The sequence below is a fragment of the Microcebus murinus genome, chromosome 27 (genome assembly GCF_040939455.1).
Source record: "Microcebus murinus isolate Inina chromosome 27, M.murinus_Inina_mat1.0, whole genome shotgun sequence".
Taxonomy (NCBI): domain Eukaryota; kingdom Metazoa; phylum Chordata; class Mammalia; order Primates; family Cheirogaleidae; genus Microcebus; species Microcebus murinus.
Window position 1 is genome coordinate 9990726 of NC_134130.1, and position 15050 is coordinate 10005775.

At 38.0% G+C, this 15050-nt stretch overlaps 1 protein-coding gene across 2 annotated transcripts in view; it reads right to left on the minus strand.

Moving 5' to 3' along the window:
* SYNPO2 (synaptopodin 2) overlaps window positions 1-7810 on the minus strand; it is a 171284-nt gene extending 163474 nt beyond the window's left edge. Inside the window, exon 1 of one of the 2 annotated variants that reach the window (XM_012786389.3) lies at window positions 7567-7810. In XM_012786389.3, coding sequence (XP_012641843.3) covers window positions 7567-7671 — 105 coding nt within the window. In that variant the 5' untranslated portion in view covers window positions 7672-7810. The remainder of the gene's footprint in view (window positions 1-7566) is intronic. The other variant, XM_012786387.3, reaches the window with a different exon arrangement.
* Window positions 7811-15050: the final 7240 nt, after the last annotated feature.

The following is a 15050-nucleotide window of genomic DNA, read 5'->3' on the forward strand; positions in this document are numbered from 1 at the left end:
TAGTTCATCTATCTGGAACACTCCAGATTTATATGCTAGTTAGGAAAGCTACATCCAATAATCTGCCACACGGCAGATTCCACAAAAGATTCCACAAGAACTTTGAGACACAGTTTGTTGACAATCTGGCCACCTCTGCTTTTTAAAAATAAGAAAAGAATAATGAATAATTCAGAAAAGCAAGGTGCTTACAGGAATTCAATACCATAAATATGTTCTCATTGAGGTTGCCAAACAGTGAAATATCCTCCAAGAAAGCAAATGTTACTTTGTTTCTCAGATGAGGCTTTTAACATCAGAAAGTTGTTTATTCTTTAGAATTGTTTAATTCATAAATTCTCTATTTTCTTTTACAAAGATTTTACCTCATGGCATTTTGTTTCATCATGAATCTGTTAGAAAAAAGACCATAAACATATTGGAGTCCATATATTTATCAGGTTTATTGGCAAGTAAACTGGTTCCATTTCTAGCCTTTTTCTCATGGCACATTATCTTGGAGATGCCTTTCTTGTAATCAATCCTTTACTTCAAACCAATTAAAAGAATAAATTGTTATCAATTTTGTTTTTGGACAGGGTCTCACTCTGTCTCACAGACTGTTGTGTAGTGGCATGGTGGCATGATCACAGCTCACTGCAACCTCCAACTCCTGGGCTCAAGCGATCCTCCTGCCTCAGCCTCCAGAGGAGCTTGGACTATAGGTGTGCACCATCACACCCAGCTAATATCTCTATTTTTTGTAGAGACAGGAGCTTGCCATGTTTGCTCAGGCTGATTGCAAGAACCTGTTCTCAAGTGATCCTCCCACCTCTGCCTCCCAAGGTACTGGGATTACCGGCATGAGCCATCACTTTTGGCCTCTTATTATCAATTTTTTAAAGGTTAATCTTAGACTTGGTGAGATTCTAGTTCATACAAACCCTGTATTGAAGTAATTGCAATTTTCATCAACACTTATCGATAGCCTATTCTCTTTATCCAGGCTGCTGCAGGAGAGAGCCTGTTAGAGGGAGAAAATTATAAGTATACTGCTTTATATAATTTTTTTGGCAAATAATTTATTTTTTCAGGATCCGTTTTTTTAATCTATAAACTGAGAGCAGCAAAACTTTGTTAAACCAACTGATGTCAAAAGAGATAATATATGTTAACATACTTGGAAAATTTTAAGACAGACACATATGAAGTATTTTTAGTATGTGTTAGCCTATGTTCTTGAACACTTACTAACTGACAGAGAGAAGTTAAATTATTTTGGAAGCTACATCTATCCTTTGAGACCATTACTATCAAAAATATACAGCATTTCCAGTTAGGCATAATGTGTATGTCACAATGACACTGCATACCGACTTGCTCGTTTGGCAAGGCAAGGATCCTTGTGTTTCCCATGGATGAGTGACTATCATGGAAGGTGACTGGATTGGAACCCTCTTGCTAGGTAGGACCCTCCCCCGAAAGATCAAACTCTTAGCCAGGGGCTGGCATCTAGATGAACCACTGGGCTTGGAGCAGGTACAGAAGAGATTGGGCAGAAGCCTGATTTCCATGTTAGGGGTCTGGGCACTGGCAAAGCCCTTCAGGGCTCCTGGAAGAATCTGTACATATCCCCAGCATTTGGACACCAACCATAGAGAGGACATTAATGGTCACCCAGTGTCAACCAGAGACGTTCAACTACCAAAGAATAGAGAAGTGTCACCTCACTTTGTTAGGAATAAATCTATCTGTCTTCTGCTTCCCTCTCCAATCTTTCCTCCTTCCTCACCCTTGAGGGGCCAGAGGAGCAAACAACCCTCCTCCCCATTGGAAGCCCTGGAGCCACAACCTGGCACAGCAACAAGGAAGAGAGTTGAGAGTCAGATTTGGGATTGAAGCTTTAAAGGAACTGGACAGTTTTAATAACCAAAAGCTACCAGCAATAACATAGGATCTGCCAAGAGAATTTTTAAGGGCAGGGTTTGTTTTTTATCATGGTTGAAAACAGTTTACTGGAAAAAATAGAACAGTTTCATGTCTATAACTAAACCAGTTGACACTCATCACAACAATCAATCACATCACAGAGGTTCATATTATCAATCACATGTATTTATACGCTAGTCCCCAAAACCTATCACCAATGCATGGGACTTACATTGATGAGCACGTTGAAGCTACTCTTTCTAGGTAGAATGAATGAAAATTTGACTTTGTGCCTAACAAGAATTGTAAACTACTCCCCTCTGCCTTCCTCCTCCCTCCCTCCTCCCCCTCCTCCTCCTTCTTTTTTAATGTGAATCAGTACTTGAGCAACCTGGGATGCTTCTTCCTGTTAGTCAGATGCATGTTTTCAGTTGGTCTTGAGAGGTGTTTCTAGAACAATCCTGTCAGAGCCTAGAACTCTCGGTTTAGAAGTACTCTGAACTTTTACTGGGTATTAAATCAAGGTAATTGTTGTTTATAAAGCAAGTCCTATTATCATATCCTCCCCTTCTCTGTCTCTCTCTCTCCCACCATTTTTCTCTGGTTTTATTCCCCCTGCCCTCTCCCACCCCTTCCACCCGCTCCCGGTATAGGGGCACCAGGCAGGCCCAGCAAGCCCATTGACAAAGACACCAACTGCCAGGGAACACTCGCCAGTCTCCCCTCCTGCAGGCACCTCTAATCCTTACAGTGATCACTCTGGGGCTTCCCAGCGCCTCCTCTTCCCCCCCCCCATCTTGGCTTCTGAAAGGGTAAATCCTCCCACCACTAATTAGGACCTGTTCAAAGTGCTAAGAACTCAGACAATTCTTGGCCTCTCCCTACTCTTCCTCTTAATTGGGCTGGGAAAGGGACATATCGTGCCACCTCACAGTAGTCCTGTGGGCATATATCTGCCCTCAACTTTCCTTTTTTTAATCTCTACTTGACTTTTAATGACAATCACAGAACATCGAGCAGGAAAGAATCTCAGATGATTGATGATGATTTCATGAACCATCCAAAAAATATATATATAATATAAAACATATATTCATATATACATTATTTTTTAAGTTTTATTTTATTTTTGATTGGCAAGTGATAGTTGTATATATTTATGGGGTACAATATGATGTTTTGATACATGTACACATTGTGGCATGATCAGATCAAGCTATTAGTATATATATATATCATCTCCAATGTGTATCATTTCTTTGTTGTGAGAACATTTTTTAGATCCTCTCCTTTAGCTATTTTGAAATGTATATTATCATTATTAACTATAGCCACCATGCTGTGCAAAAGAACACTATAATTTATTTGGCCTCGACTTTCTATAGATGTGGTTGCGAATCTTGACCACATGTCAAAATTACCTTTGGAGTGTTTATAAATGCTGATGCCCATAGAGAAACCCAGACCAATTATATCAGGGTTGGACAAAGGCCGTGGTATTTTTTTTTTAAATAATCTTTCCTTTTGGGACCATTTTAACCTACCTTTATCCTCTCAGGCACCTCTTTTCACCAAAAAGGAAGAATAAAAATCAAATCCCATCATTTTTTGTGGCTTCATCTTTGGCAACCAACTTAGCCTTTCTGTGCCCCAATTTCCTCGTCTCTACAATGAGGATGTTTTTCAAGTTTACTTCTTAGGTTTTGAGGAACTTCTAAAGGGATAATACCTGTGAAGCATGGAACATTTCCTGTTACATGGCAAAGGCTTAATTCATATGAGTTACACATGTGCTACATCCAGATAGTGGCAAAGTTCATGCATCATCAATATTCTATCTCACTGTCATCTATCAACAGTGATCTGTCTTAAAACATGCAATTCCAAAATGAGGATTTTTTATAACACTTGCATGATAGATTTACCTAGCACACACTGACTTCTACAAATATACCTGTCTTTAAAATTTCTAGAAAGGGCTCAAAACTCAACAAAAGATTAAGTGATTAGGCATATTTTCTAACAGAGATATCACTAGCTTCCTATAAGAAACACTTATTCTCAAATATACACATTCATATACATTAAAAACCTTTCCCCCCCTTTAGAAATATCTACATTTCTGGAATTATTATACTTGAAACATTTTAGAAACCTCACTAATAGCACTAAGGGATACGAATTATATTATTTGAAATGTGCCTAGCCTAAATAATACATTGTTATTCAAAGCTTTATAGAGTGCATGTACAGTGATAGACAAGAATTGTTAAATCCATTCCTGTCTCATGAAATGAATGATTATGTCATCTTGGTTTTAATAAGCAATTATTTAAAACTTGGAATTAAAATTCAATAGGAGAATAACTACTATGGTGGTATATAAAATGTGAAGAAAAATTTCCAACTATATTACAATGTGTAAAGGATAAACAATCTGTACATTTCTTTGTTCATTATTTTCCAAATGTGAGTAATTTTTGAATTGTATATAAGATTTATAAAACAAAAATTTCTGCCCACTTCTGTATATAACAATTTTCTAAAGTGATTTGCCAAGAGTATATGCAAAGACATAGCTATGTCAGTGCATGTCCCTAAAGAGAAAGTTTTGTAGAGTAAAAGTGCTAACACTCTTTATAAGGCTGTCTGCACAGACACGATGGGGTTTTCTGTCTGGGTAATTTTTCCTGTGGATGATCTCTCAAAAATACACTCTGCAGAGGATCATCCTATGACTCAGCATCAGAAATGTTTGCTTCCTGTGACATATATTTAGAATATAAATTAAAAGACAGATAAACATTCAAAAATCAGGCCTACATTACCGATTATTTGGGCCTTTAAAAATTCTGTTTATTTTTTAAAACAAACAGAATTTTTTGGCATTGAGCTTCAATGTCAATGAAAAGTTTTAATTGTTAATATTCCTATTAGGCCGGGCGCAGTGGCTCATATCTGTAATCCTAGCACTCTAGGAGGCCGAGGTGGGCGGATAGTTTGAGCTCAGGAGTTCGAGACCAGCCTGAGCAAGAGCAAGACCCCGTCTCTACCAAAAAATAGAAAAATTTAGCCGGGCATGGAGGCACATGCCTGTAGTCCCAGCTACTCGGGAGGCTGAGGCAGAAGGATTGCTTGAGCCCAGGAGTTTGAGGTTGCTGTGAGCTAGCTGACGCCACAGCACTCTAGCCAGGGCAACAGAGTGAGACTCTGTCTCAAAAAAAAAAAAAAAAATATATATATATATGTATATGTATATATATATATATATATATATATATTCCTATTAGTTATTTCTAAAATTTGGGGTTTGTGTACAGTTCAACCAACCAATCAAGTACTAAAAATGTCTCAACATATCTCAAAAGAGACTAAACATGTCACTAGAAAGATATTTATTGAGAATTATAAACTAATTCAATTTCTGATCATCCTTAATAATACCAGACTAGTTTTTCTTATGCTATTCAACCTATTAGATTTTCTATTCTATATAGCATTATGGAAAGTCTAAATACTTAAATATTTCACAGGTCAAAATCTGTTATTATCTATAGAACTGCTTTATGGCATTCCCATTTTAAGAGGCATGGCTCAAGCATTGGCTGAATTTTTTTTTTTTTTAATATTTACTGTCCTCAATTCCCAAGTTAATCCTTTGCATGTTCTTCAAAACTGTGAGCATTTCATTTGCCAGCAACCATCCTCTGCCTCACCTTTCTGGCTCTTTCCATGCACCCTCCTACTTGGAGGTGACTCACCTATTAAGCTGTCACCAATCCTTACAAGACGAGAAAGTGTACGCCCAAGCAACATCCATGTCACCTTGAACTTAACCAGAGACCATTACTAGAACTGAATTGACTTAATGTTTTAAATGAAATACAGTGATCCTAGCATGGTCACGGCCTTGAGAACACAGAAAACAACAAGCATTTTTGCTCCAACAGCTTTCTAAAACAAATAATGCTAGTGTAAAAAATTGAATATAATAGCTTCAACTAAAAAAATTAGACAAACAAAAATTGGCATTGCTGCAGTAATTTAGAACTTACATTTTCTTTGGGAGGCTCTTTTGTTTCTTTAACATAAAGATAAAAAGGAAAAAGGTAGACTGTAGACTATAGTCTCTCTCTCTCTCTCTCTCTCACTCACTCACTCATACACACACTCACACACACACACACAGCAGATGAGACAGGAAGGCTGAGGGTTTTGCCTAAGGCCAGGCTGCAAGTTAGATCAGAGCTGCAATTAGAACCCAAATCTCAGTAACTGGAGCCAGCCAACTGCTATTCTAGACTCAGAGCAAATCTTCTTCAGTGTCACGGATTATATATACACTGAATTAGGCACTCATATTTTATCCGGCGTTGCCTGCCATTGACTCCTAAAGAAACCTAATAAAATCACCGTCCTTATCCTTTAATCACTCTGCCAGGTCCAAGCTAAAGACTGCGGGCAGGTTATTTAACCTCTATGGGCTCTTTCCTCATCTAAAATTAATGGGTTGAACTGGAGACCTCTGAGGAACTTTCCAGTTTTAAAAACTCTTGCTTTTCATCTCCTGTTTTATGCTTCATTCTTGATGTTTGCAATTTTCACTAGGTGGCAGGATTCCACCATTGCATTATGAAAGCGCTTTCTGATGGACGCCTGGGAGCAGAAAATTTCAAAGAAACTCCTTTCTTCGACATCAAACATTTTTTTTGAAAGTAAAAGCCAAAGGGAAAGAATGTATACAAAAGCAGTGGCCCATATATTTCACAAAGATCTAGACTCATTTTTAATATAAGTATAAGACAGAGATTTAATCTCATGCTCTCACGTTTTCTTTCATACAACACTACAATTTGCAATTTAATATTAAAATCAGGTAAAATTTGCTTAGTTTCATGTCTTTTAAAATTTATTTTAGTTGAATGCCAGTTACACAATAGCACAGATCCCCTTGAGCAAACTGGTAGCATAAGCAACCAAACGGCAACAAAAGCACAAAAAGTTATTACGTGCATTACAAAGTTACTCTCAGTTACAATGTCTTTTGAGTATTTTTGAAATTATCTTGAGTTCTTTACTGGGTGATGGAATACAGTACTCGGATTTTTGCATTTATTTGTCAAATCCTTAAAAAGTGTATTCTTTTAAATCGATGGTGTGACATTTCATCATACTTTAAAAAGTATTGCCCCAAATTGGCCTTTTTATGAATGCTGCCTAATAAATGTGACCACCAGCACCTTATAAGAGTCCCCCAAATAGCCAAGCGGTTCTGCTGAGTTGAGCATTTCCCCCCTGCCAGAGCCAAGCAAAGGGACGTGAAACAATAGCTCCCCTGAACGTCCTAACCTCGCCTGCAAGAAACGTTCCCCAGTGTCTTGCTGGTTGTCAAAAGAACATGATTCACTAGGCTTTTCCAGCTGATGAATATGGCGCACTCTCCCCTCTAACAATTGCAATTACATAATGTATGATTTTTGCATTACTCTGGAAAGTTTCTTAGAAAACAAGCCACATCCTAGAAAAAATTCGACGCCAGCACCAAAATCAAACTCACACAAGAGACCCTCTGCAGCGGAAACACTAGCAACAGGTTGGTTTCCCTGAGTCCCTCCCAGCACAGAGCAGGGACACCCCTCTTCTCCCCGGTGGTCCTACCTTTGCCACTTGTAAGGGCTGCTTCTGCTCCTTGCCACCTTGCAGTCGGAAGCCCCAGGGCGCCCCGCCGGTCATGGAAATGCAGATAAAATCCCCGGTGCCCATCTTCCTCGGTTCAGTTGGGCAGCATGAAGAGCTGGAAGAGGCAGGCGGAGGCCGGCGGGCGCCGGGTGGCGCTGAGGATGTGCACCGCGCCGGGCGGTCGCGGCCGCCGCCAAGGACGCAGGCCCGGGGCGCGCAGAGCCACCGCCCGCCGCCCGCCGGTGTCCTGCGCGAATGGCACGGTCCCCGAGGAGGAGCAGGGCGCTCCGCACCGCCCGGACCGGCCCCCTCCTGCGTCACGCGCTTCGCTCGGCCCACCTGCGGCCAAAGGAAAGCCGCCACGCGGGGTGTCCCCACTGGGGGCGGGCTGGGGACGGGAGGGGAGCAAAAGTTCTCTTGCACTAACACGTTATAAACCCCAGCACTAAAAAAAAAAAAAAAAAAGTATGATTGGAAAACTTGCGTTTAACGAACGATTCTGTAAACAGTGGAGGACATAGGAAGGTGTTTTCATCTTCTTGCAGTGAGTGACATCCTAAAACCTGAGCTCTGAGAATTCAACTCCTAGAAGATTAAATTCTCTCAAATAAGTATTTTGAGAATTACCACCTTGTGGAATGAAACAGACAAAAGGGAGTCAACGTGGGTTAAATTATTGTTTTTTCTGTCTGCAGCCTGCAGAATTAATCCCATAAGAGGAGGAAATAAAAGAAAGCCTAAACATTTATTTTTTTTAAAACCTCCTACTATGAAAAGTACTTTTCTGAACTATGATATATATTTAGAGAAGGTGGGGGAGGAGGAGGAGGAAGAGCTGGGAGAGAAAATGAGAATGTGAATTTTCCCCTGAAAATGAATTCTTATAACATCTATTGCATGTTTCAGGATATTTTAAATTTAAATAAGTATTTCATTTTCCTCCTTCCCGCTGATCTTAGATCTGAATCTAATAGTCAGCTGCATACAATGTCACCTACAAGTTTCTTATTTTATAGTATCTCATCATACCTTGTTGAATCTGGGTGGTCCAATATAAAAGTCGGTTTTATATGTTCCAAAGTATCTTCATGTTTTCAATCTGAATACAAACTCCCAAAAATGTACAAATGGAACATTTTTATTTTCCCATAATATTTTCCATAACATTTATTCAAATAAAAACACACTAAATAAAGAAGAGCCTGGGAAAGTTAGCTTGTGTTACTTGTGGTACCAGACAAAAGTGACTTCCAGACACATTGCCTGTGTGAGGACTAGGAAGTCCTCATTTAATATCATCCATAAGTTCTTGAAAACTGCAACTTTAAGCAAAACGACAAATAATGAAACCAATACCACAGGCTAATTGATATAAACAAGAGTTACATTCTTGTGGCCTATTTCTGGTCACAAAACATCACCAAACTTCTAAATAAAAACCCAAGACATTTCTAACATTAAACATTGAAATAAATGTGAGCTATGCATACATTTATTTAAGAACAATTAATAAAAACAAGTAAGATGTCATTTACCCAAATTTTGGTGACTCGACAAGTGACACTACTTGTCATAGTGGTGGTCGGTTTGACTTCCAGCACTATGTTGAATAGAAGTAGTGACAGTAGGCATCCTTATCTTGTTCCAGTTCTGAGTAGGAATGCTCTCAGCTTTTCCCCATTCAGTGTGATGTTGGCTGTGGGTTTTGTCATGTATGGCTTTTATAATTTTGAGGTATGTTCATTCTATGCCTACTTTGTTAAGAGTTTTTATAAAAGGGTACTGAATTTTGCCAAATGCTTTCTCTGCATCTATTGAGACGATCATATGATCCTTGTTTTTGCTTCTGTTTATGTGGTGAACCACATTTATGGATTTACATATGTTGAACCATCCTTGAATCCCTGGGATGAAGCCTACTTGGTCAAAGTGGATTATTTTTTTGATGTGCTGCTGAATTCAGTTTGCTAGAATTTTATTGAGGATTCTTACATCTATATTCATAAGGGATATTGGTCTATAGTTTTCTCTTTTAGTTGTGTCCTTTCTTGGCTTTGGTATCAAGGTGATACTGGCTTTATAGAATGAGTTGGTAAGAATTCCTTCCTTCTTGATGTTATGAAATAATTTCTGCAGTATGGGTACTGATTCTTCTTTGTAGGTCTGATAAAATTCAGCTGTGAAACCATTTGATCCAGAAGAATTTTTTCTTTGGAAGATTTTTTATTGCTGCTTCAATGTCTTTGCTTATAATTGGTCTGCTTGGGTGCACTATTTCTTCCTGATTGAGCCTTGGGATGTTGTGTTTTTCCAAGAATTTGTCCATTTTCTCAATGTTTTCCAGTTTTATGTGCACATATATTTTTATTGTATTCACAGATTATATTTTGTATTTCTCTAGTATCAGTTATAATATCTCCTTTTTCATTTCTAATTGAGCCTGTTTGCCTGGTACCCTGTCCACAAGAAGCTCTCAGCTCACTGGTCACAGCAGCCTCTGGGCTCCTGTGGGCAGAACGTCTCTCCAGTGGCTCAGGAGCCCACCAACAGTCTGAGATGCAAGGGAGGGAAAAACAAACCACTTCACCTGCCCTTCTCACTGGACTCTAAGCCTCTCAGAGTTTGATCTCTGCCGATACCTCCCTCCTTCCCATTCTGCTCAGCAACTTCTTCCCATGGAGTCTCCTGAAGGTTCTGGCACTCTTCCCTCAGACCCACACCTGATCTCTGTTTGTCTGTTTGTTCATTTTTTTCCTCTTTCATCTAAAGCTTCTCCTTTTTACTGAGACAGTCTGAGAGCTGGTGTCTCTGGTCAGCCATCTTGCTCCGGAGTGTTGTTTCATTGAAACTTATTTTATTCTTTGGTATTTTAAATATGTTCGTTCTAAAGAATAAAATCAAAATATAAAAGATGAAAAAAAAATGTGTTAATACAAATAAAAGGATTTGTTCTGTAAAACTTGGATTCAGTCAAAGGTTGCACTTAGTGGCCTGGAAAGCCACATGTGGCCTTAAGGCTGTGGGTTTCTCACCCCTCTCTAGTGCTTCCTTATGTCTTTCTGGGTAGAATGCAAGAATGCAAGTTCCGGAATGCAAGTTCCTGATGCCTCTTTCCTGAGCCGTTTCTCTAGGTTATGTTTGTAGCAAGCAGCCTTCAGGGAAGAGGTAATACTACAGCCTAAGATGGAGAGCAGGTTTGCTAACCAACTATATCATTATAAAAGCAGTGGATCCTCTGAGCCTAGCGTTCCTTAGCTGTGCGCAAACCCCCTGTGTGTGCCCCATCCATCTGGGTCCCATCGTGTCACCCCATGGGACTTGGGGCAAGCTGAACTGATGCAAACTGATGCTAATTAACGTTCCTGCTATTTGCAATGCCCTGAGTAATAAAGTTCTTTGTCTCTTATGCAAAAGTCTAATGTCTTCTTTCAGTACCTATGAAATAGTAACAGGCTAATTTAGTAGTCTGCAAGGACAGTAAAATCAAATCCCAGACCAGTCATGGTGAAACTGAGTTGTGAGCAGAGACATGGAACCAAATACCTGATCAAATAGCACATAAGCCTCCCCTTTGTTTTATTTGGGCTTTAAGAGAAAAAGCAAGAGCAAAAAATACTATTTTCTAAAGAAAAAAGTAACTAAAGTAATTTTGACAATTGTCTTCTAGGACTAACTCTAGTTCTATGCCATTTAAATGATTTAATAATGTATCAGATGCTCTGTTTTATAGCACCATTCATTCATTAACTCAAATAATTTAATTATTTTTTCCAGCAAATAATATCTATTTTATCTTTCCCCATTTTGACAGCACCATAAGATTTCTGGGCTTAACAAGAACCAGGAGGGCACATAATGAAACAAAAATATTCCATTAGGAATGACTTTTTCCACAGTAATTTAATATTAGATACCTATGCCTGGCTTGTGCCTCTTTTTAAGTTTTCTAATTCAATTTTTCACTCAAAAATATCATTACTCTCCATTTTGAACTAATGTCTATGATTGCTTCCTAATTATTCAAAGGCCTAGAAGTTACTCTTCATTATAAATGAAATAATAAGATTTATTTTGGAGAAAAATAAAGCATTACAGCAAAAAGTGTAAACATCATTGTGAAATTTAGAATAGCCAAGCCTGGAATACTGCACCATGATTTCAATATCAAAACCAAACATAAGTTTTCATTTCCCTTGGGGCCAGCAAATCTTCCTGCTTATTAAAAAGCCTTAAAAAAAACAAACTAGCAGTCATCTTACAACATTAGCTAATGTATTCACATGAGTTCAGTTTGAATGACTTGCCAAGTGAAAACCATATGGATTAAAGTCCCTTTAGGATACATGTCTATTAAAAGTTTCATTTTCAAAAAGCCTATTTTATAAACATGTGCAGAGGGGTGTATTTTAGGACAATGAAGATGGAGATAAATAAATATATTAGAAAAAATAGTTTTAAGCATTTGATTTTTCCAAAAGATTGAAGGGCATTTGTCTGTAATATCAAGGAATGAAATGACAATGTTGACTCATGATGTCTATTGACTGTAGTTTTGTTACTTTATGTTTTTACTGATAAATATTGCATGTTTAACGTTCTTAATACTGGGTTATCTGAAACATCAGAAGCATAAAGATAATTTTTTTTTTTTTTCAGACAGAGTGTCACTTTGTTGCCCAGGCTAGAGTGAGTGCCGTGGCGTCAGCCTAGCTCACAGCAACCTCAAACTCCTGGGCTCAAGCAATCCTGCTGCCTCAGCCTCCCCAGTAGTTGGGACTACAGGCATGTGCCACCATGCCTGGCTAATTTTTTCTATATATATATTAGTTGGCCAATTAATTTCTTTCTAGTTATAGTAGAGACGGGGTCTCGCTCTTGCTCAGGCTGGTTTCAAACTCCTGACCTTGAGCAATCCGCCTGCCTCGGCCTCCCAGAGTGCTAGCATTACAGGCATGAGCCACCACCCAGCCCATAAAGATAATTTTTAAGGAAAAATGTACTGTCAGTGAATTACTGAAAATGAGTTATGACTATTATTTGGAACTGGCACTAAATTATACCCTTCGAAATCAGTGTTAAACTTCAAAGCTTTAAAACAATGTATTTTGTTGTTTTATTTTATTTTTCCCCCTTTAAAAGGTGACTTAGAATGCGAGGTAAGATTATGTATATGGGAAGAAATTTATATCCCAGACAAAGACAAGATCTCTTAAAATGATTGTTGTTAAGGGAAAGGACTCTAATAAACTCAATAAGAAATGAAAAAGGAGAGATCACAACAGACTCCATAGAAACACAAAACATTATATTTGACTACTATAGAAATCTATATGCCCCAAAACTACAGAATGAAAACGAAATGGACAGATTCCTGGACTCATACAACCTCCCCAAGTTCACCCAGGAGGTAATTGAGTTCTTGAACAGACCAATCTCAAGCTCAGAAATTGAAGCAGCAATTAAAAACCTCCCCAAATGGAAAAGTACTGGGCCAGATGGCTACACTTCAGAGTTCTACCAAACATACAAAGATGAAATCATACCTATACTACAGAAACTATTCCATACCATTGAGAAGGATGGTATCCTTCCAAACTCATTCTATGAAGCCAATATCACCTTGCTACCAAAGCCAGGAAAGGACACAACAAAAAAAGAAAATTATAGACTGATATCCTTCATGAATATAGATGCAAAAATCCTAAATAAAATTTTAGCAAATAGAATTCAGCAGCACATCAAAAAAAAATAATTCACCATGACCAAGTGGGCTTTATTCCTGGGATGCAAGTCTGGTTCAACATGTGCAAGTCTATAAATGCAATTCACTTTATAAATAAAATCAAGAACAAAGACCATATGATTCTGTCAATAGATGCAGAAAAAGCATTTGACAAAGTCCAACATACCTTTATGATAAAAACTCTTAACAAAATAGGCATAGATGGCCCATACCTTAAATTTATCAAATCCATTTATGACAAACCAACTGCTAATATCATTCTAAATGGGGAAAAATTGAAATAGTTCCCTCTTTGAACCAGAACTAGACAAGGATGCCCACTATCTTCCCTTCTATTCAACATAGTGCCCGAAGTCCTAGCTATAGCAATCAGGCAAGAGAGGGGTATTAAGGGCATCCAAATTGGGGCTGATGATATATTATACCTAGAAAACCCCGTGGATTCATCCAAGAGACTCCTAGATTTGATAAATGAATTCGGTAAAGTTTCAGGGTATAAAATCAATATACACAAATCAGAAGAATTCATATATATCAAGAACCGTCAAGTAGAAACTCAAATCAAAATTGCAATACCCTTTACTATAGCCCCAAAGAAAATTAAATACCTAGGAGTATACTTAACAAGAGATACAAAAGATTTATACAAGGAGAACTATGAAACACTAAAAAAAGAAATTGCAGATGATTTAAAAAGATGGAAAAATCTACCGTGTTCATGGATTGGTAGAATCAATATTGTTAAAATGTCAATATTACCTAAAGTGATCTACAGAATCAATGCAATCCCCACCAAAATACCACCAGCATTCTTTACAGATCTAGAAAAAATAATTCTTCTTTTTGTATGGAACCAGAGAAAACCACATATAGCCAAAGCATTCTTAAGTAAAAAGAACAAACTGGGAAGCATCAATCTTCCTGATTTCAAACTGTACTATAAAGCAATAATAGTTAAATCTGCCTAATACTGGCACAAGAACAAAAGCATCACTATATGGAATAGATCTGAGATACCAGAGATGAAACCATCTGTATACAGTAAGCTAAATTTTGATAAAGGAGACAAAAATATACTATGGGGAAAAGATTCTCTCTTCAATAAATCGTGCTGGGAAAACTGGTTAGCAACGTGCAGAAGAGCGAATCAAGATCTCAACCTCTCACAAAAATTCACTCAAGATGGATAACAGACCTAAGGCATGAAACCTTAAGAATCCTAGAAGAAGATGTTGGGAAAACTCTTTCAGATATTGGTCTAGGCAAAGAATTCTAGAGGAAGACCCCCAAGGCAATCACTGACGCATCAAAAATAAACAAATGGGATATGATCAAATTAAAAAGTTTATGCACTGCCAAGGAAACTATCATTAGAGCAAACAGACAACCCACATAGTGGGAGAAAATATTTGCTCTCTACATTTCTGATAAAAGTCTAATAACAAAAATCTATCTAGAACTTAAAAGAATAAACAAGAAAAAAATCAAACAACCCCATCAAAAAATGGGCAATGGAAATGAACAGAAACTTCTCCAAAGAAGACAGAATAATGGTCTGCAAACATATAGAAAAATGTTCAACATCTCTAATCATTAAAGAAATGCAAATCAAAACCACAATGAGATACCACCTAACCCCAGTGAGAATGGCCTGCATCAAGAAATCCCAAAACAACAAATTCTGGCGAGGATGTGGAGAGACAGGAACACTCTTACACTG